General features: G+C 51.1%; 1 protein-coding gene across 1 annotated transcript; it reads left to right on the top strand.

Annotated features, from left to right (window-relative positions):
- Positions 1–27691, top strand: B4GALT1 (beta-1,4-galactosyltransferase 1). The gene is made up of 6 exons (XM_049795257.1): positions 1–298; positions 12772–13007; positions 20361–20548; positions 21989–22111; positions 23692–23796; positions 24393–27691. Exons 1-6 carry the CDS (start codon positions 10–12, stop codon positions 24526–24528), a joined length of 1077 nt encoding a protein of 358 aa, XP_049651214.1. The 5' UTR covers positions 1–9; the 3' UTR covers positions 24529–27691.

The raw sequence follows: 27691 nt of genomic DNA, 5'->3' as shown, positions 1-27691 counted from the left end.
CGCAGCGGCATGAAGGAGCCGTCGCTGCCCGGCACCTCGCTGCAGCGGGCCTGCCGCCTCCTCGTCGCCTTCTGCGTCCTCCACCTCTCGGCCACGCTGCTCTACTACCTGGCGGGCAGCGGCCTGGGGCCGCCGGGCAGACCCGAGCCGCCGCCGCGCCGCCCGCCGGTCGCCAACCTCTCGCTGCCGCTCTCCCGCCCGCCGCCGCCCGCCGCCCGGCCCCAGCCCCAGCCCCGGCCCCGGCCCCCGCCCGCCTCGCCGGCGCCGGGCCCCTGCCCCGAGCCCTCCCCGCTGCTGGGTAAGTGCCGTCCCGTCGAGGGTTGGGGGCGGGGGGGGGGGGGGGGTGTCGGCGGGCATCCTGCCCCTCCTGCCGGCTGCCGGGTCCCGCCGCCGCCGCGCGTTGCGTCCTGATGTCCGTCTGTCCCCGCGGGGCGGGGGCGCGTGTGACAGCGGCGCGGCTGCCCACGCGTGCCGCCGGCCGGCCGGCGCAGCCCGGCAGCGCCCGACGGAGGGGGATTGTGGGAGAATCCCCGGGGAGCCGGTGTTTGGGGGCGTGGGGGGGGGGGGGTACCGAGGCGCGGATGCTGTCGCAGGGAGGGCATCGGCGAGCGGAGCCCCGGCGCTTTCGGGGAGCGCTGCCTCCCCGACCGGCCGGGTTTGTTTCTGGTTGCCGGAGAGGTTGGGTAATTTCCTATGGGAACTCTACCCAAAATACTCCTCTTGCGCAATCTCACGGGGAGGGTCAGGCGGGCCGTTTGTGCTGTGCAGGCGTTCGCAGCCTTTTGTGTGCGCGGACCTGCTCGATGAGCGGCGTGGGTTTAAAAAGCGCAGCGAGGCAGAGTCATGAATACAGTCGTTATGCATCCCAGCGGCGCTTCCCACGTATTTGGTCCTGTGATGCAGTATCCTGATACGTGGCAGCCTGGCGTGTGTTTTATCTGCACTGGAGCGGTGCTCCCCACAGGCCTTTCCCAGGTCTGCTCGGGTGCTGGGAGGCTGGCAGGCTGTTGGCGGGTTTGCAGCCTGCCGGTGGTCCAGTTTTTGCATTGGTCACCTGCTGCTGCTTTGATCCACCGGCTTTGTCACAAGGCAGAGGTGGGGAGGAAGGTGAGTTTCAGCTTTCTTCCTCCCCTTACAAGGTTCTCGGCCAACTTGCTGTTTGTAGCTGCTGCTCCTTAAATAGACCCTCCTGTGGTGGAGGCAGAGTTCGGCGTGGTGACCTGCTGGCGTCCCACTTGACAGTGAACTGGCCACAAGCTATTTGGGTCCTGGAGGCTGGGGATCATCTCCCTCTTCTGCGGCGTGCAACATTAGCACGGGTGCCTTTATTACCGGAGATCACAATGGGGGAAGAGACTTTCAAGAAGCTACCTGTGGTTTTCAATTCACGAAACCGACACAGAAATTCATAAGTTTCTCTCGGTGCTGGCTGGTCAGCTGTTTATGGATCAATGCATCTGAATAACAAATGACTGGTTTGTTATTTTAGGAAGGTGGTTTTGAGGTCACTGAAAGGAACTGTGATATGTTTTTTTGTTGTTGTTTTTGATTTGCATCTTTCACTTTTTTTCCCTTAGATCACTTTAAGTTGAAAGCGGCTGTGCAAGCCTGTCCTCACAGAGTGGATGTGGGAGCCCCTTATGAATATGGCTTTGCTTTAAATGGTCTCCACTTACCATGATCCTCTCAGGAGTGAGTCATGTGATTTTGAAATGCCTGGAGTTTAGGGAAATGCTCCAAGATTCAAAGCGTTATCAGAGTTAGTCCCTGAAGGATCAATTAAAATATTTTATACTGTCTTTGTAACATCTTCAGCGCAATTTGCTGAATCTGCCAAAGGCCAGATGAGGCTATTGGGAGTGGTTACAGATGTTCAGGGAGCTACAGGGCCATGTAGAAAGTAGCTGTTTACAACGCGGTAGGCAAATGGTTTCTAGCCGTGTTACCTTCAGTACTTGTGGGGTGGCGCAGTCAGATGCAGGCTGGCACCATCATGGCTTCCAAGTTTGTAGCCAGCATACAGGTGACAAACCTGACGGGTATTTATGGGTTTTTTTCTGCTCTTTTCAGGTTTTGGTAACAAACAGCATTTGTAAAATAATCCTGTCCTGCCTCAGATGTTGGTCAGAGCTGAGTCTGCCCAGATCCACATCCTATGTATCTCTAGGGTCAGTGTCGGGGATGGAGATGTGTACACTCTGCAGGCATTTCTGACAATTCACCCACCCAGTATTCAAAAAACCTTTTTGTGCACAAAGCTCCTTACCGACATGAAGGTAACAAGCAGGAACCAGCAAGGACCCTTCTGTGATTCCCAGCTTTCCAAAGACATGGAGAGAGAAGTGCTCTAATAGGAACAGGTAGCTCTTAACTGCCCCGTTCCCTCAGCATAAACCTAAATTTATTAAAATGCACCTCTTTTTTTTTTTTTTTTTTTTTTTTTTTTTTCCTCCCTCCCTCTTCCCCACCGTCATTGGGAAGCATGTGATGAATCATGCAGGATATGTGTGACTGAGCTGCTCTGGCTTTTTGAATGGTCAAATAGCCAGGTACTCGTTTCAGAGGCCCAGAGTTTTCTTTCTAGCAATGTTTAGAGAGAGTAGTTTACAATTCCAGCTGTCTCGCTCTGCAGCAAATGCATTAGCTGAATGAGGTTTAATCTCTACAAGGAACTGCCAAATGTAAAATGCTTTTATGGTTCACTTGCCTTTGTTTACAATTTAAAAGGGTAAATCAGGGCTGGGGATATAATACTATAATTCAACTTTGAATTAAAAGTCCTTAACAGCTATGAAATTCTCTAATACAAGGTAATACAAGCATTTTGGATTTAGTTTAGAGCTGCATGCCAGTGAGTGTCTTAAATGGGGTATCGAGAAGCAGACCCCATTTGCTGCAGTGAAATTTCAGCCTCTGAGAAGCCCAAAAGCAAGTAAACACAGAGGTATCCAGCAGGTGTCCCTTCCCCAAACTGTTACATTCTTTAGGAGCTGTAGAACAGTATGGGCTTATTTTTTAATTAAAAAAAAAAAAGAAGTTGCTCCGTACAAGTAGTATATATGTTGACCTAAGTGCTTTCAAAACAGTCAAATGCTTTTCTTCTGCCTTTTCTATGAGGTGTTTGTGGTTTGTTGATGGGGTAGTTAGGTTCCTGCTGGTTTTAGGAGGGAGTGCGGAAGGGGGCAGGTTCTTTGGTAGTGAGATCCCCTCTGCAAAAGCAGCGCTTATCTTTTGGTGCCAGAAGTCTGAAAGCAGAATCTCATGGACAGGCTTATCAGTATTTCGGGGATGTCATTTTCAAGTCTTGCCCAATCGAGAGCATGTGTTTTTTATGGAGGTTATTTTAGAATACAGCTGTCTCCTTAGCCTTTCTTGACCCTTGTTTAGATACCAGGTGCGGCTGGTAAGAGATGGCAGACTGAAGAGATGTGTTCTTACCCTCAGCCCTGTGAGCATCTCATGGCAAAGACGACCCAAGTGCATTAACCCTGTTGCGGTCAGGTGTCTGGCTCAATAGCTTTTCACCCCCAGGTTTAAGTGTAGAAAACTGACAGCCCCAAACTGTAATAATTAAGGGATATTGACAAAACAAAAAAAATCTAGGTTAATGTGTGAACCAGTGAACTGTCCAAAGCACAAACCCCTAGAGTTGTGCTCATTTTCATTAATGTTTGAAAAGGAATAAAGTTTCCAAATGGCCATTTGCTGGGTGATCTTGGGCATGCAAGAAAAACACCTGTTTATTCAAGACGCCAGAGTCCTGGATAGAAACTGATGCTTCCCACTGTTAGCGAGGCATGTTTAAAAAAATTGAGAGAAAGAAGCTCCTTTGGCCAGATTGTGGGTGAGCAGCCATTGCTTGGTTGTAGGTGGGAAGCCCTACATGGCATGGGCTTTCTCTTCAATGCACCGCTTTTGATGCATGTGTCATCAGTGCAAGCAGTCGCTCTAAACTGTAGATGCTGGAGATAAGTGAGGAGGATATTCTGATGCTTTGAGGTTTGTTCAGAGGAGACAGGCGTAGCCTGTGATGCTTAATGCCTGTATTACAGAAGTTTTTAGAGGTTACGTGCTGCCTGAGAGGTCAGTGAATTCAGATAATCTAGTTTGAGTCCCCTGTATATGTGGACGTTGCATGGGTAGGGGTAGAGGATGCTTTAGCACTGGCAGCATCCTAGAGGAGCATAATTTGGTGTGAGAGAGTGAAAACCTCAGAGGTGCTGAAAACACAATTTTTTAAGATGACTTCTGGTGGTGACTGTGCCGGAGAGGTTTGGTAGGTTTGACATGCCTGGGCTCCGGTTCTGGTCACATTGCCCACCAGCAGGTATGGGCTTTCGTCTCCCTGTGGGGGGTTTCTGTCCCAGAAACTGGGGGCCTCTGAGTCTGTGGGGTCACTTAACAATACCAAGTGATGGAGAAAGCATTTACTTTACGCGCAGCATCTCCCTCAACTCTCAGCTGAACTTGCTATTGGCTGCTTTGCTTTTTTTTTGTTGTTCTTTTCAACCTTTCCAATACAGCTGCTGTCCCTGCTCCCTCCTGCCTCCCCCCCCCAACCCGGGTGCTGCTGGCATTACTTCGCTTACGGCCATAAGCTGGGGTTGTGCTGTGTCCCTCCGCTGCCTTGCTTTGAAAAAGAAAAACAGAAACTCGAAGAGTATGGAGAGGGCTGGGGGAGGGGTAGCTAACACGTGGACCAGTTTGCTCAAAGTTAGGCTTTCTTGGCCTCAAAAGAGAGGTTGAGAAACTGTGTTAAACTTCTCCAAAGAATATGTTTAAGATGTTTGGCAGGGAGCAGATGTGCAATCCTGGCAACACCACCGACAGCTCCGCAGCTACCTGTGTGGCTGGGAGCACATCATACCTCGGACGTGCAGGCTCTCTTGGTGGGCAGGGAGCAGCCTCTGTGGTGAAAGCATCCCTAGCATCCTCTTAACTGGTCAAAGTGAAGGTCAAGGACTATTAATCAGGCTTGCAAACTAGCTCGGAAAGGTACCATTCCTTTTTGGAGAGCAGCTGTTTCAGGGACGTGGCACAACAGACAGGATGTGCTGGGGAGAAAAGGAAAGTTTTCCGTCTCGTGCATCTAGTGTTTTATAATGTGCTTGTTGCTCTGCCAGCATTGATCCAAAGCAATGCTAGTTTCTTTGGAAATCGGGCCAAGTTTGTGTTTGGAAAGAGACAGACACTTGCAGCTTCCCAAACAGCACTTGGATGCAGAGTTCAGTTAAGCTCTCAACTCTGCTCCTCTGGTGTGGAGCTCCTTAGTCTGATTTCGCTCAGCAGATGGAGGACGTTGTTGCTGTGTTGAGCTCCCCACACACACCCGAAAGGGTAGCGTGCTGGGGGTGCATGGTCCTCAGCAGGGAGGTGCTCTGGGTCTGGTGGCCTCACAAGCAAGCCGGAGGTGCTGGGCTGCTGGACTCCACCGCTCACGTCCTCTCCTCCCTGGTGGACCCTCCTCTCCAGCCAGCACCCTGCTGCTACTGCTCCCTTCCCTCCCTCCCGCCAGACAGGAGGGGTTTTGGTTGCTGAGGTTTTGGGGACAGAGCTGGCCAGTCCACACCAGGGCTGCAGTGGTGGGGCCAAAGATCTGGGGGTTTCTGGGATGTGGATGGAGCAGTGTCAGTGTCCAGCTTACCCCCGTCTGTCTGGGCTGGAGGTCTTGCTGCTCAGCCTGTCCCCACTGGGACAGTGTTTTGCTTTGTGCAAATCTGTGCCTAGAGCCCCTGCCTCTGCAAGGAGGAGCTGTTTGGTGAGCCAGGTGTGGATTAGCACCTCCAGACGGGCAAGTGGTGGCCGAGGCCGCTGGTGATGCGGGGGCACGGCAAACAGCCTTTCCAGCAGCCTCCCGGCTGCAGCTGAGCTGCAGGAGCTCGGGGCGGTCCCCAGGCCCCTGCAGATGTTTGTCTGAAAGAGGGCCGCTTCTGTCACCTCTCCTGCCAGCGGTCCCCAGGCTGGGGTGTCACCAGACTCGCTTTGAGGGCGCTTACCTGCAAACATGTCTTGCTGAAGCTGGAAACGGCCCTGTAAAGACTTTACAGGACAGGTTTCCGCAAACCTGTGCGCTCAGGGGCAGCAGGGTTTCGGCAGCCGTTTCCCCAGGCACGCAATGCTCTGCTCCTGTCTTTGCTTCCCACGCTCCCCGCTGCAGGTGGCACCCCGTGCTTTTGGGGCTGCACGAGCCCTGGATGAGTTTTGGCCAGACAGACACACCTCTGCCCCACCTGGCACCCTGCGCTCCCCCCCACTATCTGGGGAGCACGCCCCAGCTCCGGGGCAGTGCTGGGATCCAGGTGCAGCAGGCGGGATGGGATGGGATGGGATGGGGCAGGGGGCCCTGGGGGCTGCCTTGCCATTTGGGGCTCCCCCAGGCAGAGCCGCTTCCCTGGGATGCCAGTCAGCCCGGGAGAGCCCCTGTCCGCCTGTCTCGTCCTGCAGCAGGGTGGGGGGTTCCTGGCGGGGGGCAGCTCAGGCTTTTTCTGATCCGGGCCTCTCTGTTTGTTTGTTTTGAGTTTGCTGTTTGAGGGCCTGGAATTTAATTTCGCAGCGGCAGCGAGAAGGGCTAATCACATGCAGATTGCCCGGCTCAAAGGCAGACGGTTCAAAGCCGCTGCAGAGAGTGTGTGCTGGATTTGAGCCACCGATGAGGACTTTGCTTCTCTCCCAAAACTACCTTCTCGCAGACACGACAACTTTTTTCTTTTTTTTTTTTTCTTTTTTTTTTTTTTTTTTTTTTTTTAGAGACGCCACGTGCTAGTGTGAGACCTTGTGTTGGAATACACAGTGTTTGGGGTTGGGTTAAGAAATTTTTTTTCCCTGGCTGTAGTCACTCAGTTAATCATGCAAACCTGCTATCATGTAGACCCAGTGTTGCCAGCACGTGTGATGTATCCTCATTTTTTTCAGCCTGTTTGCCTTTGGTGTCCCCAGTTGGCAGATGGCAGATGCTGTGTGAGCCTGCCCAAGATGGGGTACATGCTGGTGTAGCAGGCTCAAGCCTTGCGCTGGCATAGCTGACATCTGTAAGGGAATGCAACTTTGCAAGTGTAGACCAGCCAAAGAAAACGTATCCTGGTCCTTGGGAAGGCTTTTTTTTTCCGCGTTGGGATATTTCTAGCCAGAGTCAAGGACTTTTTTATTTAATTTTTTTAAATGCTCGTAGGGGAACAAGGGCTGCAAGCAGCAAGGGGCAGCAGCTGCCAGCCAGTTTCCAAGGAGACAGAGATGTCCCTGTGGCCATTTTGGCCAGTGGGCCACATGCCAGGACAGCAGGCTGCTTGGGGGACCCAGCTGGGCGAGGGGCGGTGGGGCTGTCCCTTCCAGTGGGGCTGTCCCCCCACCGCGGGACTGAACCCCAATTTGAGCCTGGTTGGTGCTGCCTGCGTAGGCACTGGCAGAGCTCTGAAGTTTAGCTGATTTTAATAGGAAATGCTTGCTTCGCTGAGGCGTGGGATGCAGCTGCCTGCCTGCCCTGGAGCTGCCACGTGGGTCTGGGGGCTGGAGCGACCCCTGCTCCACAGCCCGGGCTGAGGGGACTTGCCCCCGCGTTTTCCAGGGTGGAGCTGGTTGTGTTTTTCCCAGTCAGGGCAGACCTGGTGCGGCTGACAGGCCCTTCCCTTTTCTGCTGGGCCCCTGCGAAGAGAGGTGGTTGGGGGTTTTTTTTTGCCCTGTCTGTGAGTTCTGCTTCTCTTTTCCAGCTTTCCTTTCGCATGAGGTTTGTCTAAGCATGGCAGCGTGAGTGTGCACGTGGCTCGGCAGCTAGAGAGCAGCACCCGGCTCTCAGCCAGGGCAACGGAAATGTTCTTTTCTTCTCTGTTTGGGGAGAGGTTTTTTCCAATCTCCGTGCTATGCGCTTTTGCTTTCATTCTCACTAAATCAAATATCTGAGATTTGTGCCTGGCTGAGAACGTGCAGGTGAATTTTGCCGGTTTTCCCAGTGAAATGCTTGGGAGGGCGATTCAGTCTGCTGGATCAGCTCTCCAAAGTTGCCCATGAGCTTAGCTGCCCTTACTTGCATCTCCTTCTGCTGGGGCTGCACCGCCCTCCTGGGGAAGGGGTTTCCCCCACCCCTTCCCACCTGAACGCCCCGGGACTGCCCCTTGTGGCTGCTGCCCGGTGTGGTACCACCCGCTACCACCTTCTTGGGTGGAGCGTGGTGCCAGCCCCTTCGCAGCCCCCCTGGGGATGCAAGAGTACAATTCTGGCTCTGTGGAGCATTGCTGCTTGAGTTTTCCCAACACTTCTAGTATCTGTGGACCAGGGAGGCTGGGGCGGCCCCTAGATGTATTATAGCATCAGGCTGAGTGGATTCTGGGCTTTTTGTGTGAGGGTCCTCTCATTTGGGTCAGCAGGGTGAGCACTGGGGAGGACATGTGCTGGCAGCCTCAGGCGGCAAGAGGCTTAGCTGTTGTGGCAAGCGTGGCCATTGGGAAGTGGGGGCCGAGAGGATCACTGGGGCTGTGGGCCCGTTTCCCGAGGCGAGTGCTGCGCTGCCTCTGGCTTTTTGCAAGCCTCACCTTGCTCTTCGCGAGAGAAGCTGCTTCCTGTTTGCGCGCACCACGACGGCCCGGTGTCTGTGCCTGCACAGTGCTTTTCCTGTGCACCTTCCCTTTGAGCAGAAGTGCTTCTGAGCGTCGGAGACGTGGGGCGGGAGGGGGGTGGCTTTTTTTTGGGCGTGTGTCTCTCTCTCTCTTTCCCTACCGCTGCCAGCTAAAACCTCCCTTTGCAATCTCCGAAGTGTTTGGATGTGATGTCGTGCTTTTGTGTCTTTTGCAAGCTTCCGTTGGTTGCTTATTCATGTTTTCGAGGTTTTTCTTCTGCTAAAAATGTACGGTGGAGGCTCGTGAAGCTGCTCTGTTGGAGCTTTGTAACCCTGAACGCCAAAGGCATCTGCCTACAAATCCTGGGCCGTATGGGTGACTGGAGTTGCAAGTCCAGATAGCTCTGTCATGCCTGTCTGTTTTTAGCAGGGGCTCAATGTATGGTGGCTCCTATGTCAGCCAGTCACCTTGAACAGAAGTGGGAAAGATTGAGAGGGAGTGAACCGGGCTGGAAAGTTTACCGAGTAAACACAGACAGGGATACAGTTTTGGTCAGTGGGACAGGACTCGCAGCAAACTTTGCACGCCTTCTTGGCATCGCCAGACCACGTCCTCAGTCAGCATCCTTGGGCGACAACAGCTTTGGGGCTGGTTGCTGTCCAGGTAGTCAAATTTTGGTCAAAATGGTTTAAAATTAGCAACTAGAACTGTGACTCTGGTCACCTGTTGGAAAGCCTCTGTTTGCAGATTTGGCTTTAGCCTTGTACTGCTTGGGAAGAGAACTGAAAGTGTCGATTTGCAGCGGGTGGTATGTTGCTGTTGCTTTTTGTCAGCCACGTGGCTTTACGAAGTGTAGTCTGTTTTAGCTTTTCTGTATTTGAAAACAGCCTATTCAGGTTTTTTTACATTTTCGTATTCTTACTGACACCAGTGAACGTATTAACTGGGAGATTTGTGTCAAGCCTGTCTCAGAAGCGGCTGCCTTGAGTGTAGAGCGCCAGTGCCTGGGGTCTTCTCACTGACCTGCATGTTGGCTGCATCCTTCGGGGCAGCATTTGCGAGAAGGTGTGCCGCCTTTAAAACTGATTTGATTAACTGAAGATCAGAGCGGTACAGATCCTTTCTCACCAGTGTCCTTCAAGACTCTGAAACTGTTAAATCTCCATCTTCCGCAGCTGGTTTTTATCATGGATGTGTTTTTCCTCTCCCATCTTCTCTTTGCTGGTGTTCCAGAAGCCTCCTGAAGGCAAGCAAGAGCAAGCGCTGGCAGGATGAGCGGTCTGCGTTTGGCCCTGGGGGGTTGGCGGGTGCCAGCCTGCAAAAAGCGCCCTGCTCGCAGTGTCCAAACGCTTGTGGCTGTCCTTGCCCAGCTGGAGCACACAAGTCGCCAGCGGGAGATTTCCCCTGTAAATTCGCCTAAATGGCAAACTTTCGTTTCCTCCCGCCTTATGCTGTGCCGAGTGAGTGCGAGACATTTAAAAGAGCCTTTGTTCGTTAAACCAGAAAGCACCCCCCGGGCTGATGGGGCTCACGGCTGTTTCTCAGGAGCGGCAACTGGGAGCACAGGGAGCGGCAACTGGGAGCAGAGGAGCGGCAACTGGGAGCAGAAAGGGAGCAGCCCGTCCCGGCAGGAAGGGGCTTGCGCGGTGGGATGGCAGCCGCCCGGCGCCTGGCCCCACGAAGGGATGTGTTGCTTCCGCCCCGCTGCTTCCTGCGGTGTCCGGCCGGGCCGGTCCCACTGCTGGCAGTGGGGTGCGAGCGAAGCAGGAAAATAACATCTCTGGGCGCAGATGCCCGCCGTAGTCCCGTTTGCTGGCCGTGGCCGGATAGGTGAACCGTGCCCCGTGCAGTTCCCTTTGCTGTTCGCTGACGCACAGAAGTGTAGCATCAACCTAACTGTGAGCGCTGGTCTTCCCAAGGAGGTGGTGCTGGGGGGCAGAGGGGTGGGCAGGGGGAAGCAGGCAGGGAGGTGGGTCGAGGCCAGAAGCTGTTCTGGGAGACCGCTTGCCGCCACGGCGGGGAGGCAGTGCCCGAATTCGGAGGAAACCATGCGCTCTCACCCCCTCCTGCCCCTGCTGGCCTTGCTGCTGTGGTGCTTGCCCCCTGCCTGTCCCACTGGCATGGGGGGTGGCTGTGCCTGACCCCCCCGATCCTGCCACCGCTGAGCTCCGGTCCCCAGTCGTGCCACTGCGTGTTCCTTCCTGCCCCGGTTCCTCTCATTCTTGCCTCTTCCTCCCACTGCAGAGCACTCTCCGAGTGCTCCCTGCAAGCCGCTTTTCGACTGGAGAGGCTTTGGCCCTGGCCGTGCATCCCCAGGAGCCAGCTTGCTCCGAGGGGCATAGAGGATTGGGAACCGGGCAGGCACATCGGGGGTGCAGTTGGGAACCAGGGGAGCGCTGAGAGCGTGGGCAGACTGATGCCGGTGCCTGGAGCCTGAAAAAGCGCTGCTTCCTCCTCGTGTGAGAGGGAAACGTGCAAACTTGCCCATTTAACTTGTGCAAAATGTAGAGATCGGGAGATCCCTTTGCGTCCTGCCAGTGATGCCGGTTTCTGCAAGGTCTTGCCTCTGCTGTGCAGGCAGTGAATCAGGCAGCAAAGCTTCCGCACTGCCTCCGGGGGTACACTGAGCAGCACCTCTGCCTGTTTGGCTGGTCTCCTTGACATCTCCAGCCTGAGTGAGCGCAGTTTTGTGGAGCAGCACAACTGAACTAGCTGAAGTACCTTCTTCCAGATAAATAACCAGGGAATGAGCCGTGAGCCTGGAGCATTATTTATGCTTTTTTAGTAGTCACATGTTGGGGTATGCACAAGGTTGGTTTGACAGCCACCGCCTTTAGAGCTCTAAAAATCACTTGCGCCCCTTTCTCAAGGGGCTCCATAAGTGCAGTGTACATCTCTTCAGCAAATGCAAAGAGGAGACAGTAGCTCTAAGACACGTCTGCGAGCGTGTGCACACATGCGTGTGTGCGTGTTCACACCCAGATGGAGGAGATGGGGAGGGTACAGCAGCCAAATCTTTTAAGGAGTGATCCCCAGCCTCGTGTTATGGTGAAGACCTTCTGCTTTATGCGTGGGAGCCTCAGCATGCCGCCCCATTGCAGAGGTTTTAGTGGGAGCCGAGTGTGCCTGCCCAGTCCGATTTATTAGATTGCCATTGCTGGGAGCAGGACGTGGCAGCAAGAGAGGTCCTTCTGCAGGCAGCTGCCGTGCTCTTTAGGTTTCTGAAGCAGATCCGTTCCTCAGGGCTGGAGCAGCTGGAAGCAAATACTGCAGAAAGGCCAGCCTGGATGTTCAGAGAGGGCATCCACAAAAGGGCTGTGGTCAGCAAGGCCTTCTTGAGCGCTGGACCCACCTACAGCTGCATGGGAGGGACTGACTGCTTCAGAGACAGAATGGCAGAGCAGAGAAGCCCTGGCAAGCAAAGAGCACTCATACAGACGCATGAGCCGAAGTCTTGCAAAGTAGGTCTTATTGGCTCTATCGGTGCCCGGGGCTGTCACTGCCTTCTCCCCCTGTGCTCGGCCTTGAGCAGCTCAGAGGCTGCCATCCTCTCTGTGGTGCTGGGGGGGGCTTCTCAGTTTTACACACCAGTTGTGCCATAAATTATATTGGTTTCAAAACCTGCCGCTGTTGAAACCATGCGCAGGAATTGCCAACCTGCATGCAAATCTGGATACGGGGTTTTTTAGCAGTTCTAATGCAGGACTTCTAATAAATAATGGGCATGCCTACAGAACACGGAAAGTATCTATAAGAAAAAAAAACAACAAGAAAGGGGATTTTGTTCACTTTGCATGTGGCTAGCCTTGGCATAAGTAATTACGTTGGTAGGAGAGCAGGACTATTTTTGAAGTGCTCAACTCTCATGCTGTGTGAGGTGGGTGAGAGCGCAGAGGGCAATGCTCTTCTCTAGTCTGGTTTTGTGGCACACGTGCCAGTGGGAGCGCAGCTGTTGGTTTGCCATGCAGATAGGAGGATTTTCAAGACTCGTTTGGCATCAGTGACTTGGTTGGGATCTGACACCAAAAGGCTACAGCATTTGCAGGTTTGCCCTGAATGGTGGTGTGTGCTTGCTTTCGGTACAGGTGGGATTTGGGTGTACCACTGGGATTTTGTTTGGATCCAAACCTGTTTTAAAAAAACAAAACAAATGTGTGTAAAGGAGGTATGCTCAGAGAAATAGATGGTGTGTGCTAACTCACTTTGTGCTGTGCATCTCTTCCAGTTGGTGCACTACATGTGGAGTTTTCCCAGCCTGTGAACCTGGAAGAAGTGGCGAGAATAAACCCAGAAGTCAAAGCAGGAGGTCGTTTTGCTCCGAAGGACTGTATAGCACTTCAGAAAGTAGCAATAATCATACCATTCAGGAACCGAGAAGAGCACCTGAAGTACTGGCTCTATTACCTGCATCCAATTCTCCAAAGGCAGCAACTAGATTACGGAGTGTATGTTATCAACCAGGTAAGACGCTAAAGACACAGGGCTTTACACTGCTCTCGTAACAGTGCTTGTGCCCCCTAAAACAGAGGAGTGGTTGCTTTACCCTGAACAGCAGTGGGCTGGCAAGGCAGGCATAAGGTTGCTTTTTAAAAAAACCCAAGTGCTGTAGTGCCAAAAAAAAAGTGAAATGAACATGAGCAATTTTGCTTCAAAGATTTTGATGGACAACCTGATGTCCCTTCTTCTGATCAGGCACTATTCACTCTAAAGAGAGAAGCTCTTAAAGAGCTTTAAGCTTTAAGCTTAAAGAAACCACTTGGTGAGGAGGGAAAAAATCCCTAATAGCACAACCCAATCTAATATCTCTTTCCAAATGTTCCTTTTCCCATCTGCTGCAGGAGTTGCATACAGAGATCTTTAAGGTGACAAGGTAGCATTAATGCCTAATCTGGCATTGGGTATGCCATAAAGCCGTAGGATTTTGTTTACTTTCTCGAGCAACTTCTGTTCATGTTAGTAATAGTGAACAAAGTGTCAGGATGGAGAAAGCAAAGCGGTGGCAGTGGAGCAGGTGAGTGATAGTCTTCAGGTGAATAGAAAAGAAAAGAAACAAGTAGTGATGGGAGGGAGTTCTTGGTTTTATTCCTCGATATCTGATGGCCTTACACCTGTCTTTAAAAAAAAAAAAAAAAGAAAAAAAGGCGTGTTTCACTCAGAACAAGCTGTCTCAATTTATACCATAATGGTGGTTAAATAAGTGGGTGGTGTTCACACTTGGAAAAGCTTAAAATGTGTAGGCATTTGCATGGGCTGTAGCGTGAAAGGGCAGATGCAGTTCTGAGAGCTCCAGCAGAGACCGCTGGCTGGACAATCTCACAGCGCAGTTTCTCTTTAGGATATGTATTTATATCCTGTTTTCTCAGCTCTGTAAAAACTGAGATGAAATAACATGCTGCTTTAAATGCAACTCCTTAAATTTGCGGATCAGCTGATGCGTTTGGGCATATCAAACACCATGAATATTTAAAATGGTCGCCCAAGCGATAAATTTCCTCACAGAATTGAAAGCACATTTCCTCACAGAACTGAATCTACAATTTCTCTTACTTTGCTCACTTCCAAGGTGCCAGAGCTCTGGGCAAAAGTGGTTTGTGGGGAATTAGCAGTAGGTCCCAAGCACGGAAGCCAAGATGCTCCGGTGTCTGCAGCTGACTGCTTGTGGCCTGGCTGGCCACGTTGCTGAGGGTGCAAGGTATTTCTGCAGCATGCAGACTGGCACGCTGTGCCCTAAAATAAAGCCCTGTAAGGAGACCCTTCCTGTGTAATGCAAAGAGCAGCTGGTGCCGTGGCAGTCCAGCAACACGGGGCAGCCCCAGCCCTTCGTCCTTCAGGCTGCATTTCCTTGCACGTGCAGTCTTTGCCTGTGCAAGTTACTGGTGCCACTGGTTGCTTGAGCCACCGTCCCCACCGGTCACTGGGGTGCAGGTGGGTGAAGGTGGCGGGGCGGCATGCCTCCCTTCTCTAAGCGTGGCTCAGAAGCAAGGGTGCGATGCGGCTTCCAGCAGTGGTCCTGCAGCGGGGGCTGCTGCTTTCCCAGCCAGGCGTAGCTCACCAGCCGGCTCTGCAGAGGACCGGGGGCACTGCTTGTGGGCAAGCGGCCGTCTCCATTGCAAAGAGCCGGTGGTGCAGCTGGGGCTGGTATTTCCCCATCAGTGGTGTTCAAGGGTAAGGAAAGTGAGGAGAGCTGCGCTGGCACACATAAAGGCAGCCAGCGTCCAAAGCCTGGTTGGAGTTCCTGCTGCTGCTGCGATGGCGCATGCTGGCTTGCATTGCCCTGCATTGCTGGCTCCTCCTCTTCTCTGGTCCTGTCCTCCAGCGCTAGGGCTTTGGGACTGTCTGTGTGCTGTAAAGTTAAACCTCGCAAAAATTAGGGAAGCAAATGTTTTTTTCAGATGCATCCCTTGAGCAAAGTTGGAGTGGGAGTGACATGCAGTACACAGGGTATATATGTCCTGGACACATCCAGCAGTTAGATGTAGGTTAGCAAGTAATACTACTTGATCTGTAAAGTAAACACGCTCCTTCAGCATGCCTCTAGCAAGCTGTGTCTGGAAGAGGCAGAGTGGTCAGTGGTAGTAAACCGACTGGATGCATCTCTCAGGGGTGAGTGGGAATACTGTATAGAGAGCGCTGCAGAAAAGGCATTAATTCTGCCAGAAGTACAGTAGGAAAACGGTCTTATTTCTCTGCTGTCTTGACAATTGCTTTTCTCTTTTTCTTGTCTGTCCTTCCCTTTGCATCTGCCCTCCTTTTTTTTTTTTTTTTTTATTTTTCCTTCTAGTGGGGAAATATTACCTTTACTTGTTAATCCTGTCTATATCAAAGCAATCACTGAAGCAAGGAGAATTACTGTGTGATCTGGTTCTTACACGCTGCCTACGTGCTCTTCTGTGCTCTGCATCTCATAGAAAGAAAGAGGAGTGCTGAGGCCTGCTACTGCTGCACTGGTAATGTCAAACTTCTTCCTTTCAGCGCATTGTGTTTCCATCACGAGTCCGTTGTGTCTCCACCATGCTGTTCTTGCGTGCCTGAATGCCTCAGAGTAGGACTTGGTTGAAGTCAGGGGGATGATGTTTGTAAAATGTCTGGTGTGTAACAGGAGCCAGTGGAAAATACATATTATGCTTCACCCTCCGTACTCCGCCCCCAGCAAAACCTCAACCCAACACATGGTGTAGCAGTTATAGGATCTTTCAGGTAAATCTGAGATGAGGACAGGCGGCTGGGCGTGCTTTTGTAGCACCCATTCGATGCCATGCGAGCTTGACATCAGCAAGTGAGAAGGCAGCGGTGAATTGGTGGCATCTCTCTCGGCCCCGCTCACTCCCACTGTTGCCGACATGCTCTCCAGTGCCTTCAGCTGTTGCCACCTGCGCACTCAGGTCTAGAAATGAGTTTTCTTGCTGCAGTTCAGCCTGTGCAAATGCCCATGCAGCCAGACTGAAGTTTGGGAAAGGGGGACACTTAGCAAATTCCCTGAAAACCATGCAGTTGTTTAACTGTTTTCCACTGGCCCCTGGCGTTACCTGCAATGTTCTCAGTAGCAATTTTCCAGAGTCTGTACGTGTGCGTGTGAGTGTGGAGTGTTTGGGGCATTGCACTTACTCATATTATTTTGCAGGGGGTATTGGGACCCCCCAGGTATGCAGGCAAAGGAGGGAATTGTGCTCGGCTCCTGCTTACCCGTGCAGTGATGAGGGAGGCGAATTTCCCTTGTGGTTGCTCTCTCCTGCTGCGCAATGTAATGGTGCTGAGGCACCTGCTGACACAGAAACAGCAAAGTGTCTCCTGGTTTCTCTGTATGGCCCTGGAAATCTCTTTTGACCTGCTCAAGTCCACTGGAGTGTGGACTTTCGCATGGATGTTGTGTGTGTGGTTCAGGCTGTCTTGGTGGATCCCTGACTTGGCTAGCAACCTCCCGTTGGAGGTGCTGGCTCTCTCCTAGCCAGCCAGAAACATGTATCCTCACCACTACCTCCCTGAGACCTGGCGAGTTCAGGATCCAGGTGAGAGAGGTGCAGCCACAGGTCCTCTGCCCTGCTGTGCTGTCTGCAGGAAGAATCACAGAGCTACTTCCTACATGGAAGTTGCAGGGCAGGACAAAATGGGGACAGATGGCTTCTTTCTGGTTTGCAAGCCCTTTAGCTTGAGTGACAGTTCCAAAACCCTCATTGTTATCTGTCTGGCACGGAAAAAAGATAGCATCCTTTGGTAGGTCAGGCTGAGCAAACCAGATTCAGCAAAGGTAATGGATGGGAAACAAAAAAAGCTTGGATGTTCTTTTGCTCAGGCTGATCATCTCCAGGTGCGAGAAGGAGTTGGCATCAGACCTTGCAGGACTCAGGCACTGTGTTGTCCCCCTTAAGCTAGTCTCTTCTGGACCAGGGAATGGGGATGGACTTGGACGTGCTGGCAGAGAAAGAGTAAAATCAGGAGCCAGAAACGGGTGCTGGACGCCAGCACTGAACTCAGACATGGGTTAAATTTCAGGACAAGAGAACATAGGGGAAAAAATTGTCAGGAAAAAAAAATAGCAGAACGATACTTGGACTACATTTTTTCTGTTTGAAAGCCTAGGAAGGAAGCACGGAGGCTACGTCTAGAGCTTGGCTGTATTGTCAAAGCAGCAGTCCCCCGTGTGCTGCCTAGCTCTTCAGGATGATGCTCCCCTGTCCAAGCAAGCCCAAACTGATCCATTTCCTTGTGGCAAATAACAGGGAGCCTCCATGGGATAAGGAGCTGCCAAGCAGAGGCGAGGGCTGGAGGTTTCTTCCGTTCTGCTTTATCTGCTCTCTCAAGGGTTGTGTGCGGTACTGTGCCCTGTGCTGACCTGAAAGGGACAGCAGCACAGAACGGAGGTTTCTCAACTCTACCTTTTTTTTTCTTTCTTCAAAATGTTGGATATCAGTCAAAGATGGAAGCCTGCAGCACATTTCTGAGTTTTGCGAGATTTGAATCTCAGATACTGCAAGCACACCTGTGCTTGCAACATCGCCTTAGGTAAAGAAACAGCTTTCTGCAAAAAGCAAACCCTCTTTTCAGTCTTTTTTTTGCTCCAATACATGCTGTAAAGCCTTGCATACCTCCTGGGACAGAAAACTAGCCTCCTGCCCTCAAAGGAGTTGCAATTGATAACAGCATTGCAGAGTTTGCTGCATGAGCTACCTGCTCGCTGTAAAGTTAATAAAAACCAGCTTGTAAAGGGGTTTTGTTTTCTTTTCGGTTGTGATTCCCACCCCCCATCCCAGACTTTTGAATCCCAGCATGAAGCTGTGTGGCCATTTGGGAGGAGAGCGGCAGCGTCCATGTGAAGTGTTTGCTGTGTGTCTGGTCCCTCTCCATGCCTGGGGCCCTGGCGTGGGCTCTGCCAGGGTCTGGTGGGTGAGGCGGCAGTAGGGGTCCCATGCGCTCTTGGTCTGGTCAGTGCACTGTGCTTTGTGGTTTTTCAGGCAGAGGTTTAAAAATGCAGCTCCTTGTAGCATTGTTAATCCCTAAGGGTCACCCAGAGGAGTTAGAGTCTACCTAAAGGTGTGGGTTGATTATGGCTGAGTCTCTCCTGGTCACAAAATCGGTGTGAAGTGCCCTTTGCCCTGAAATTTCATTATGAAAAGAGCAGTCAAAGGGTGTGAAATGAGGACACTCTTCCTAGACTGGACCTAGTAGGTGCTTTAAAGTGTGAGTACGTTGCGCTTTGCACCAGCACTGGGAAAAGTCCCCCTTGGGACTATGGAGCCAGGCCCGGGTTTGGTGCCGTGGGACCTGAGGAGCACTTGGCAGCTGGGGCTGGGCAGCCGCCTTTGCTGGGGGAAGAAAACCCTCCAATCCCACAGCCTCAGCCTCTCCCTCTCCCCAGCCTCTTTGTTAGACTTGCCCTCATTTTCTGCACTCAAATTTTCACTGCTCTTGCTTATGCATGATGGTGATCATCTTCCCACTACCTTAGTTACTGGGTGAACCCTTTTGTTTCGGGTGAGGATGCTGAGAATTTGCTCAGATCCTCCTCCACAAAAGCTCACTCCTCCCTGTGAAGTAATTTATGCCCAAGGCAGGTGATGAATGCTTTTGAAAACCTTGGTTTGACGCTCACATGTTAAAACCTTCATTTGAAAGATATTTGGGGCTGTTTCAAGAACCTCCCTTAGCTCTCCAGCCACAGGTCCATTAACCACTCTGGATTGAACAGTTTCCCAACTGATTATTTATTAACCAGGCAAAGCCATTTGGGAGAGGGTGATGGATGTTTTAAGCTGCTGCTCCTTGGGCACGGTATTTTGTCTGTCCCTGATTTGCGCCCCATGCAGGGTGCAGGTACCACAGGGTGGGGGGATGGCTTGCATGGTGGGGGAGTCCTTTGGCTGGACAGTGCCCAGAGGGTGTGGAGGGGAAAAGGTGGGGTGTGGTAGAAGAGAAAGGATTTGGCAGTCTTGTGTTCCAGGCTAGCAAAAAACTTCAGCCTCCTTCAGCAATGCCCTGTTGAGTTCCGTTCCGCCTTCTCTGTTCCCCTGCACAGGGTTTGGGTTTGAAGCTGCTGCTGCTGCAAAGTTGGGTCCTGGACTGGAAATCCTTACTTGCAAACCACTGGTATTCTTGGGTTTGTGGGTGTGATGCTGTTGTTTTTTGAAAGTACTCGAGCAATTTGCGAGCCTGTACTTGTGCTCAAAGCCACGTGTGCTTTTGAAACGTTTCTGCCTGAGAGAGGCCGGACTGATTCTCCTTGGGCGCCTCGTTGCTCAGGGAGGAGAGATTTTCCTCCCCTGCTCTCTGCAGGTCCCTTCGCTCTCTGCAGGTCCTTTCATTAACTGCGCCTGCCCAGGGATAAACATGCCCTGCCATGGTGTCAGCTCTTTTCAGGTCCTTCCCATCATGGTGACAGCCCTCCTGGTTTTGTTTTCTTGGCGAGGCCCCCGGGACAGATGGCGGGTCATGCCGTAATCCGGCTGGCAGAGGAGCAGCAAAGAAGGGGCTGTGCACTGCAGCGGACGGCGATGTCCGGCGTGGGAGCTGTAGCCCTTGCAGGAATCAGCTTGCACTGGCCTGCCATCCAGTAAATAAGGTTGTGTGTCACGGCCACATGCCGAAGCAGCAGCGACCTTTCCAGGGCGCAGGAGCGAGCATCAGGAGCATGGGACCTTAGCTCCTGGTGCCACCCCGTGCTTTGCAAATTGGGTCTGACGCGTGCTGCTCAGCAGAGGCTGTGCCAGGGTCCCACAGCTGTCTTGTGGCAGAGCTTAGGATGAGGGTGCTGAAATCCTGGCCAGAGAAAGGTGTTGGTCTATGGTTGTTGTCCTGGCTGTAAGCTCGAGCACTGCCAAGGTTTCTCTCTGTAGCAGGGGTCCCTTCTTCTGGAGGAGCTTGTCTCTCTTTGCTATTCTCTGCTGCTCTGGGAAGCCCCAGCTGCTTGCTCCAGTGGTCCATAAGCTTTTATCCTAAAATTCACTCCCCAATTGCCTGTGCATGGACTGGGACGGGGGTACTGGACTGCTCAGCACCAAACCTGCCTTCTTGGAGCCTGCTACCAAGAGAGGGGAGATGAGCCAGGCCCAGCCTTTCCTCAGCCATTTCGGCTGTCCCCATGGTTTGCAGCTGGCTCGGCTGCCGTCGACCCTCGGGCAGCATTCCGGGGTGGAGGGCGGGGGGGGGGGGGGGGTGCTGCAGATGTCCCGTGGTTGCTGCGGTGTGAGTGCTGGGGCTTGAGCTCAGTCCATCACAGGCAAGCGTTGGCGGCGACACCAGCATCCAGCTACAGGTAAGAAGCTGCTAATGTCAACTGCTAAATTTAAGTCACTTAACTGGTTTTATTTGTTTTTACATTAGGATGGAGAAGAAGAATTTAACCGTGCTAAACTGCTGAATATAGGATTCGCAGAGGCCTTGAAAGAGTATGACTATGATTGCTTTGTGTTTAGTGACGTAGACCTCATCCCAATGGATGACAGGAACACCTACAAATGTTACAGCCAGCCACGGCACCTGTCCGTATCCATGGATAAATTTGGATTTAGGTGAGAAGGCTTTAGGAGGGGCATTTTGTTCCTAATATTGCCATTAGTCTTGCAGGCCAGGCACAGCGTTACGCATCCCCACCCACCATTGAAAGCATGGGAAAATGTCTCTGGCAAAAGCCTGTCTTGGCATGCATGTCCCTGCCCAGAGCGGGTGGCTGCAAGTGGGATCGGCTGGAGGGGAGGAAGGGGGAGAAATGCAGCTGAGCCATTTATTAAAATTGACAGCTTCTGGAAAGTGAAACATAAGGCGAGGAAAAGCTAAAGAGCCCGTCGTTTTGCAGATGCCCACATATCCCTTCTTGTGTTTCAGGCTGCAAGCTGGAAGACAGCTAGTGTTTCCACCCAGTCTGAAAAGTGAGACACTCTCGCACAGTGAGAATTCTGTGCAGCTTTAAAAAGACTGCATCAGACACTATTTTAAGAGCAAACCGAAATATTTTTGGCTGTTCGATTTTGGGCCACTGAGGGACCTGCCCTGGTATCTGAGAGCAGAACAAAACGAAATGCCTTTCAGCATACATTTGGGTTCAGCAAGCTGCTGTAAACAAAAATGTGTCTTGCTTTTCCTTTCGGGTTTGTTGGGTTTTTTTTCCTATCCCCAACTCCCAAGGGGGAGTTTAAAAGCTCATCTGTAAAGTGAAAACGAGTTGTGACCCCATGGTGGCCAGTAGTGCTAAAGATACAGCAGTGGTGTTGGTGGGATGACCCCTGCACGTCTCCACTCCAGACCCAAGCCCTGCTCGGAGCAGGACTGTCACCGGCACTACGCGGCTGCGGTTTTTTCTTGCAGCCAGGTGAAGCTTAGAGGAGAAATGCAGGCCCCAGGGGTTTCTTCTGCTTGTTGAAGCAGAGACAAGGTTTGCGGTAGGTCCTGGTGATCCCTGCGTGGGCTGGCTTCTCATGCTGTGGGTGTGAATTTTGTGTGTCCCCAATCCCCTGATGAATCATCCCACATTTCAAGTGGGAGCTGGTTGGCTTTGTGCATGCAAGGGCACACTGCTGGCTCCGTTTTGGGCTGCGAGCTGTCCTTTGGGGCACTGGGGAGTGTGGAGGCAAGCAGTAGAGCTGCAGGAAGAGGAGGCTTTGCAGCACCTCCGATGCAGCTCCTGGGACACGCATGTCACCCATCTGTCCTTTGGCGAGCTGATGTGCATCTCACTGGCCCGTCCTTTGAAGGCAGTGAACTTCTTAGTGAAAGGCTGCAGCTATTGCCCGTTGCAAAATACTTCCCAGCTGTATTGGGGACTGAGCCCACCAGCTTCCTCTACCTCAGCCGAGTCCAGGGCACCAAAACATGTGCTGCTGCCTGCTGCAGGGAGGCACCTTGCAGCAGGTGCTGGCTCTCTGTGGGCTGGGGTGAAGGGTGGTGGCAAGCCCTTTTCGGGTGGGCAGGCTGCACCTCTCCTCCTCTAATGGCCTATTTCTTCCTTCTTCCAGGTTGCCTTACAATCAGTATTTTGGAGGTGTGTCTGCCTTGAGCAAAGAGCAGTTCACAAAGATCAACGGGTTCCCAAACAATTACTGGGGCTGGGGTGGCGAAGATGACGACATTTATAACAGGTAAATAAATACCCCACTTGACACCCAGAGTCCCTCCAGGGTGGGGATGAGCACAGACCTGCTGCTCTTGCCCAGGTTTGGGGGTGGCAGGACACAGGGTGTCTTACCTCCCCGGGGAGCCTCCCCTCTGGGTGGACGACCTGCTGGCTCAGTGAAAGTGTGTTCCTGCTGGGTGCTGGCACCCCATTTCGCAGCTCCCAAGGTGTGCTGGGGAGTAGGTCCGGCTGGAAGAATCCCACCCCTGCCCCACACAGGCATTGCTCACTCGCCACGCAGCCTTGCAAACATCCACAGCAGTGCACGGGTTGGAGCAGCCTGCTTCTGGGTCTCCAGGCACTGGCTGAAGGAAGGGGATTCGGGGCACCTTGCGGGGTGGAGAAGACCTTGACCCATCTAGCCCAGCACATCCCGAGGCTTGCCTAGGTCTGCAGCCTGGTAGTGGATCCCTTTGTTCCCAGGAGGGCTTCATTTGTCAGGCTATTAGCCGGCTCTAAATAATGCCCTGAGCTGTCGCTTCCTGCCTGGAAGGAAGCCCAGCAAGGCTTAGAATTGCAGGAGAAGAGGAAGGTGTTTGCACAGGGCAGCCTGGGACCACCCCTGCCTGAACACCGGGGCAGAAGGTGGACGTGGGATTGTGCTACCTTGTGGCTCTTCCCGTCCCCAGGGCAGTTGCTGCGAGAAATCATCGTGGGGAGCTCGGATTTGGGAAGCCCACTGCACATTTCTCGGTGGCAAAACCACTCTGCGTGGTCTTTTCTGGGGGCTTTTTGAGCTCTTCAGGGCTTCAGGAAGGGTCTTCCTAGAAATGCTTGTACCTTCCTGAGGTTCAGCGCTTCTGTTTAATAAACCAAGCGGGGGACAACCTTCCAGTGGGACAGGACATTCAGAGCAAGGAGGTAGTCCTCTCTTTTTCGGGCACTCGGGCTTTGAGGAGCAGAAGATGCAATATAGAAATGAAAAGGGAGACGCAAAGAGGAAGAAACCAGGTACTTTTCCAGTGTTGGTGTCCATGAACTGCAGGTGCCTTGCAGAGAGCGTGCAAATAAAGACAGGCTGCCCTCACTCAGTGGGTCCCAGCTGGGACCATTGTGGCTCTGACCGTGTCCCCCCACCATGCTGCTTCACCACCATTCATTCACTTCAGTTTCTACCAGCACTGCAGCTTTCACATCGTGAAAAATGTATGCTCTTCTGGCTCCTTTCCAGATGGGTTAAAAACTAGATGCCTCCCATTCAAATTCCAGTCTACAGCCTGGAGCAAAGTTAATGTGGGTGTTGGGCACTGTTGAAGCTGGTGGGGCGGTTGAGGGTGCAGTGAATTAGCAGATCCTTGGTGCTGGCAGGCGGATGTCTCTTTCCCCCATGCTGATGTGCTGGAGTGGAAAGGGACTGGCTTTCCCCCCTTTCCGGTGTTGGCAAGCCTGCAAACGTGTTATTGATGTCCTCAAAAAAAAAAAAAAAAAAAAAAAAAAAAAGGCAAAACCTCAAAACCCAATGGTAATTTGTGGAAGGTGTGGCAGTGGCAGAGCATCCCACATCCGTCACCTGTCACAGGTGTTTAATGTACTTGCTTTTTACAGGCTGGTGTTTAAAGGCATGGGGATATCCCGTCCAGATGCCATCATTGGGAAGTGCAGAATGATTCGGCATTCCCGGGACCGGAAGAATGAACCTAACCCTGAGAGGTGCGTCTCCCCCCATCCCGCAGCAGAATCAAGGGGTGCCTCCTGCCCTTGCTGCTTGGCTTTCTCTTTGCTGTGCAAAAAGCCCAATTGCAGAAAGCCTGTGGCCATCTCCTCCCTTGCTGACCTCTCTGTTCCCTAAGCTGTAAGCTGCCCCCTTCCCCTCGCCAGTTTTTTGCCTTATTACAGAGCTTTTCCCTAAGATTTCACTATGGCACAAATGCCTCTAATCTTTTTTTCTTAAACACAGCAAATCAAGCTCTGAGCAATTGTTCCCAGCTTGCCTTTGGTGTATAAAACCTGTGCTCTAGTGCAGGGCTGGAAAAGGACCTGTGTGATTTAAAAGCTTGGCTGCTTTTTCCTGGCTAAAATTTGATCCCATAGGGATGCCTTTGCCCACTGCTCTGGCTGGCCAAATCTGGATGTTTATGGGACCCCTACTGATACTCAGGTTGTTCTTAAAACACCGGAGATGCCGCCTGAGAGGCTCTAAAAATGTCATGCAAAGTCGGGTTGTTTAAAGTTTTTGTTTTCCTTTCTTTGTTGTTTTTTTTTTTTTCCTGGTTCCCCACCCCACCCCCCACCCCGGTCTTCTGCAGGTTTGACCGAATTGCTCACACAAGGGAGACAATGAGTTCTGACGGTTTAAATACACTATCCTACAAGGTGTTAAGAACTGACAAGTACCCCCTGTATACAAAGATCACAGTGGATATTGGCTCACCAAATAGCTAACATCACAGACACAAGAGAGACCTTGCCTATGTTGCCGAGGACATCTGGCCTCACGGATGCTTTATATCTGCTGGTTTTGTAACAGTTGCAATGAACAACAAAAAAAGACACTTTTGGCATGCCAAAGCATCTCCAAATTGTTTGGACAAGTGATTTTTTTCTTTCTTTCTTTCTTTTTTTTTTTTTTTTTAAAACTCAAAACTTGACTTTACACAACCTTCTAGCTCTCCATTGTTTTGTAAGTCCAGAAGCTGTACATAGGAGTTGTAAATATTTACTTTGCCAGAAAATGTTGAATCTGATCTATTTGCTGCAGTGGTCTCCATGTTGAGTTAATAGTTGGACCCAAATTTCACTGATTACAACTGTGATGCATCAGTAATTACTGCCCATCATATTTGGTATTTTAAATGAGGTGGATGAAAACATTCCTTCTAATTAATTCCTGGTTTTACTTTATGAAGGACTGTAAAATGCTGCTAAAATTGTACAAGTTTACGCTTTGCATTAGATTATTTTTTTTTTAAAATGGAGACAATATCATACTTTTTTTTCTCATAGTGACCAAAACAAACATCTTGTCTGTGTGCACAGCAAGTGTTGAACAATCAAGTCTGGATTCAATGAATATCATTATTTCTTTTAGCCTCAAAGGAGGCTTTGAGTGACTTGAGCCAGGGTTTGCCAGAATTTGCCACCGAGCTCTGCAGAGGGTGGGAGCTACGCAGATGGCATCTGCAAAAACCGCTGGCTTCAGATAACTTTACTTCTGGATGTGATAGTGACTTTTTGCCTCAGCACAACACCTGGGGTTTTTGGGGGGTAGCAGCAGGGGGTGATTTTGTTTTTTTTCCTCAAATAAAGATGAATTAATTTAATTGCACAATGACATTACAGCCTTAAAATTTGCTGACACTTGTTAACAGTGGTAGAAAGTTAACCATGCTATTTAAACATTGTCTGAAGCTTCCTAAACCCAACATTTTTCTTGCAAGGTCATGCTTAAAACTTGAATTTTTACGTAATTTGTATATCATAAGCAGTATATTTAATACCAGATTAAACTAGGGTGCAGCATAATAGGATATGATTCAAGGCCTCCTTTATCTTCAGAGTAGTAGGCTTTTTATGTGCGTCATTATATATAAGCCATGTATTATATTTGCTCTGTGTATTTGTCCATGAAATCTCCTGCGGTGCTGAGATATTCACAGCAGGGCTGACATCCAATTGATTTTTCTTTGCCTAAAGCCTGTTGCAATGTGTGTCCTCTATCGGGAAACTCCCTTCTGATTTTCTCAGGCTTTGAGGCAACATGCATGTTTTGGAGTACTGCTTTTTGTCAGTGCACCAGGGCACCACCTGTACAGACACCCTGCTTTTCCTTCCCATGACCATATGAAAGCCTCAAGCGCTGACACCCTTGGAGCTGGTTTAAGTGATTTAAAGCTCTCAGGCAGAACTGAGAACTGAATTCCTTCTGGTAAGTACTTTGCCACCAGCTCTGACCACAGCAATTTGCACTTCCTTGGCCTGTGCTGAAGGCTGTTAAAATCAGGGACGTTCACTGTATTGGGGATCATCTTCAGCACTGCCTCTTTTTTTTTTTCCCTTGTTTTTTTGTGTTTGTTTTGGTTTTTTTTGTTGAGACCTGAAGGTTTTGCTGAACCCTTGCACTGCAGGGGTGGGATCCTGCAGGGGCCAGGGGCCAGTGCATTTCTTGTTAGGCCAGCAGTGGCTCAAAGTATGCACGGAGACTTTAGTTAGGGAGCTGCCTCTTCAGTCTCACTTTTTCAAAGTGTTCACCCCCTTCGCTTAAAAGCTGTTGCTGGCCAGACTTAACTGCTTCAGTCCTGCTGGGAGCTGAACGAAGGTGGGTGTGCATGGAGCCGGAGCAAAGCACAGGGAAGCAGGCTTGTGTTTAAGAGCGGCTCTCTTATGCTTATCTTTGCATTAAAAAATTACTCCTTTTGGCAGGTCAGGCTCCAGCTCCTGCAGATGCAAGGGTGTACAAAAAGAGGATGTGTTACAGAAGTCAGGTCAAATATCTACCTGCAAAACATCGGTGTAGCTGTAGTCTGCACCAGTAATGGAGACACAGGTGAAGACTTTGTTTTTAATTTTTTTATTTTTTCAAAGGTGCCTTAGAAGCAGGGCCCCGCTCCCACAGGTGGCAGATCAGCACCAAAACTCATCGATGCTCTGCTGAAAATCCCAGGTCTCTGTGGAGAGTACCTCAATTTTGTGCTGAGCCTTTTGTAAGTTGAAGAGTTACGACCTTCAGCTGTAGTGGTGTCTGTCTGCTAACAGGCTATGCAAAGGGGCTACCTGTTGTAATTGAGTCGTTGGTTTGGGGGGAATTTTTTTCCTTGCCTTAGGATTCTCTGAAGATTAGAAAAAAGTTCATGTAACAACTCATCATTTGGCTATATGCCGAAATCTTTGAGCATCATGGAGGTGGTCTGAGCACTTGTTTCTGGCTGTTGCAATCAAAGGTTTCTACACATGTGCCTTGAAAAAGGAGAGAAATGGAAACTGGAAAACCAGGAAATCTGAAAACCATTTTTGGCAGAGAGACACTAGCAGTGCAAGAAACTGTAGCTTAGTTTCTCTTCTGCTGCTAACGCCACAAGCCATGTAGAAGCCGAAGCTGGCTCTCATTGCTTGTTTTGCACTTCAGTGCTGACCCGTGATTTCCAGATCTCATTGTCGCTGTGTAAACTGTATCGGTCAAACTCATGAAACGCTCTTGACTCAATCTGGCCATGAAATTTCTCTCCCCGGGATTTTCGGGGGCCTTTCCTACAAATGCTCGTGTTGCACAGATGTGAATTCTGGCCATGACCTGTGGTGGGTGGTGTTTTTTCCACTCCTGTACTGGTAGCAACACTCAAAGTGATACTGTGTGTAACGGTTGAAACCCAGAACAAATAGCTGCAAAGGAAACCGTAATGCTTGGTTTCTTTGGGATTACCGTTTGCTTGTTAGGATGAGGGAGGGTCCTGGCATGCAGCTTTTCCCCAGGATGTTACCTGTGTACTGGACTGCTTATGGGTTTCCTGTAGATGGTTTTGCTTTTGCATTTTTATCATTTATGTATCATGGGATGTATAATCCAATGTTCCTACTTTACTATTGATGTCAAATAAAGTATTTTCGCTTA

The sequence above is a fragment of the Accipiter gentilis genome, chromosome Z, assembly GCF_929443795.1.
Source record: "Accipiter gentilis chromosome Z, bAccGen1.1, whole genome shotgun sequence".
Taxonomy (NCBI): Eukaryota; Metazoa; Chordata; class Aves; order Accipitriformes; family Accipitridae; genus Astur; species Astur gentilis.
The sequence above is the reverse complement of the archived record's forward strand: the minus strand, read 5'-3'. Positions and strand labels throughout refer to the sequence as shown.

What these genes read in the sequence shown, in the direction of transcription:
- B4GALT1 (XM_049795257.1), top strand. Translation starts at nt 10, where the DNA reads ATGAAGGAGCCGTCGCTGCCCGGCACCTCGCTGCAGCGGGCCTGCCGC. An exon ending in CGAGCCCTCCCCGCTGCTGG is followed by an intron (nt 299 to 12,771) that starts GTAAGTGCCGTC and finishes CATCTCTTCCAG; the next exon opens with TTGGTGCACTACATGTGGAG. An exon ending in ATGGATAAATTTGGATTTAG is followed by an intron (nt 20,549 to 21,988) that starts GTGAGAAGGCTT and finishes TCCTTCTTCCAG; the next exon opens with GTTGCCTTACAATCAGTATT.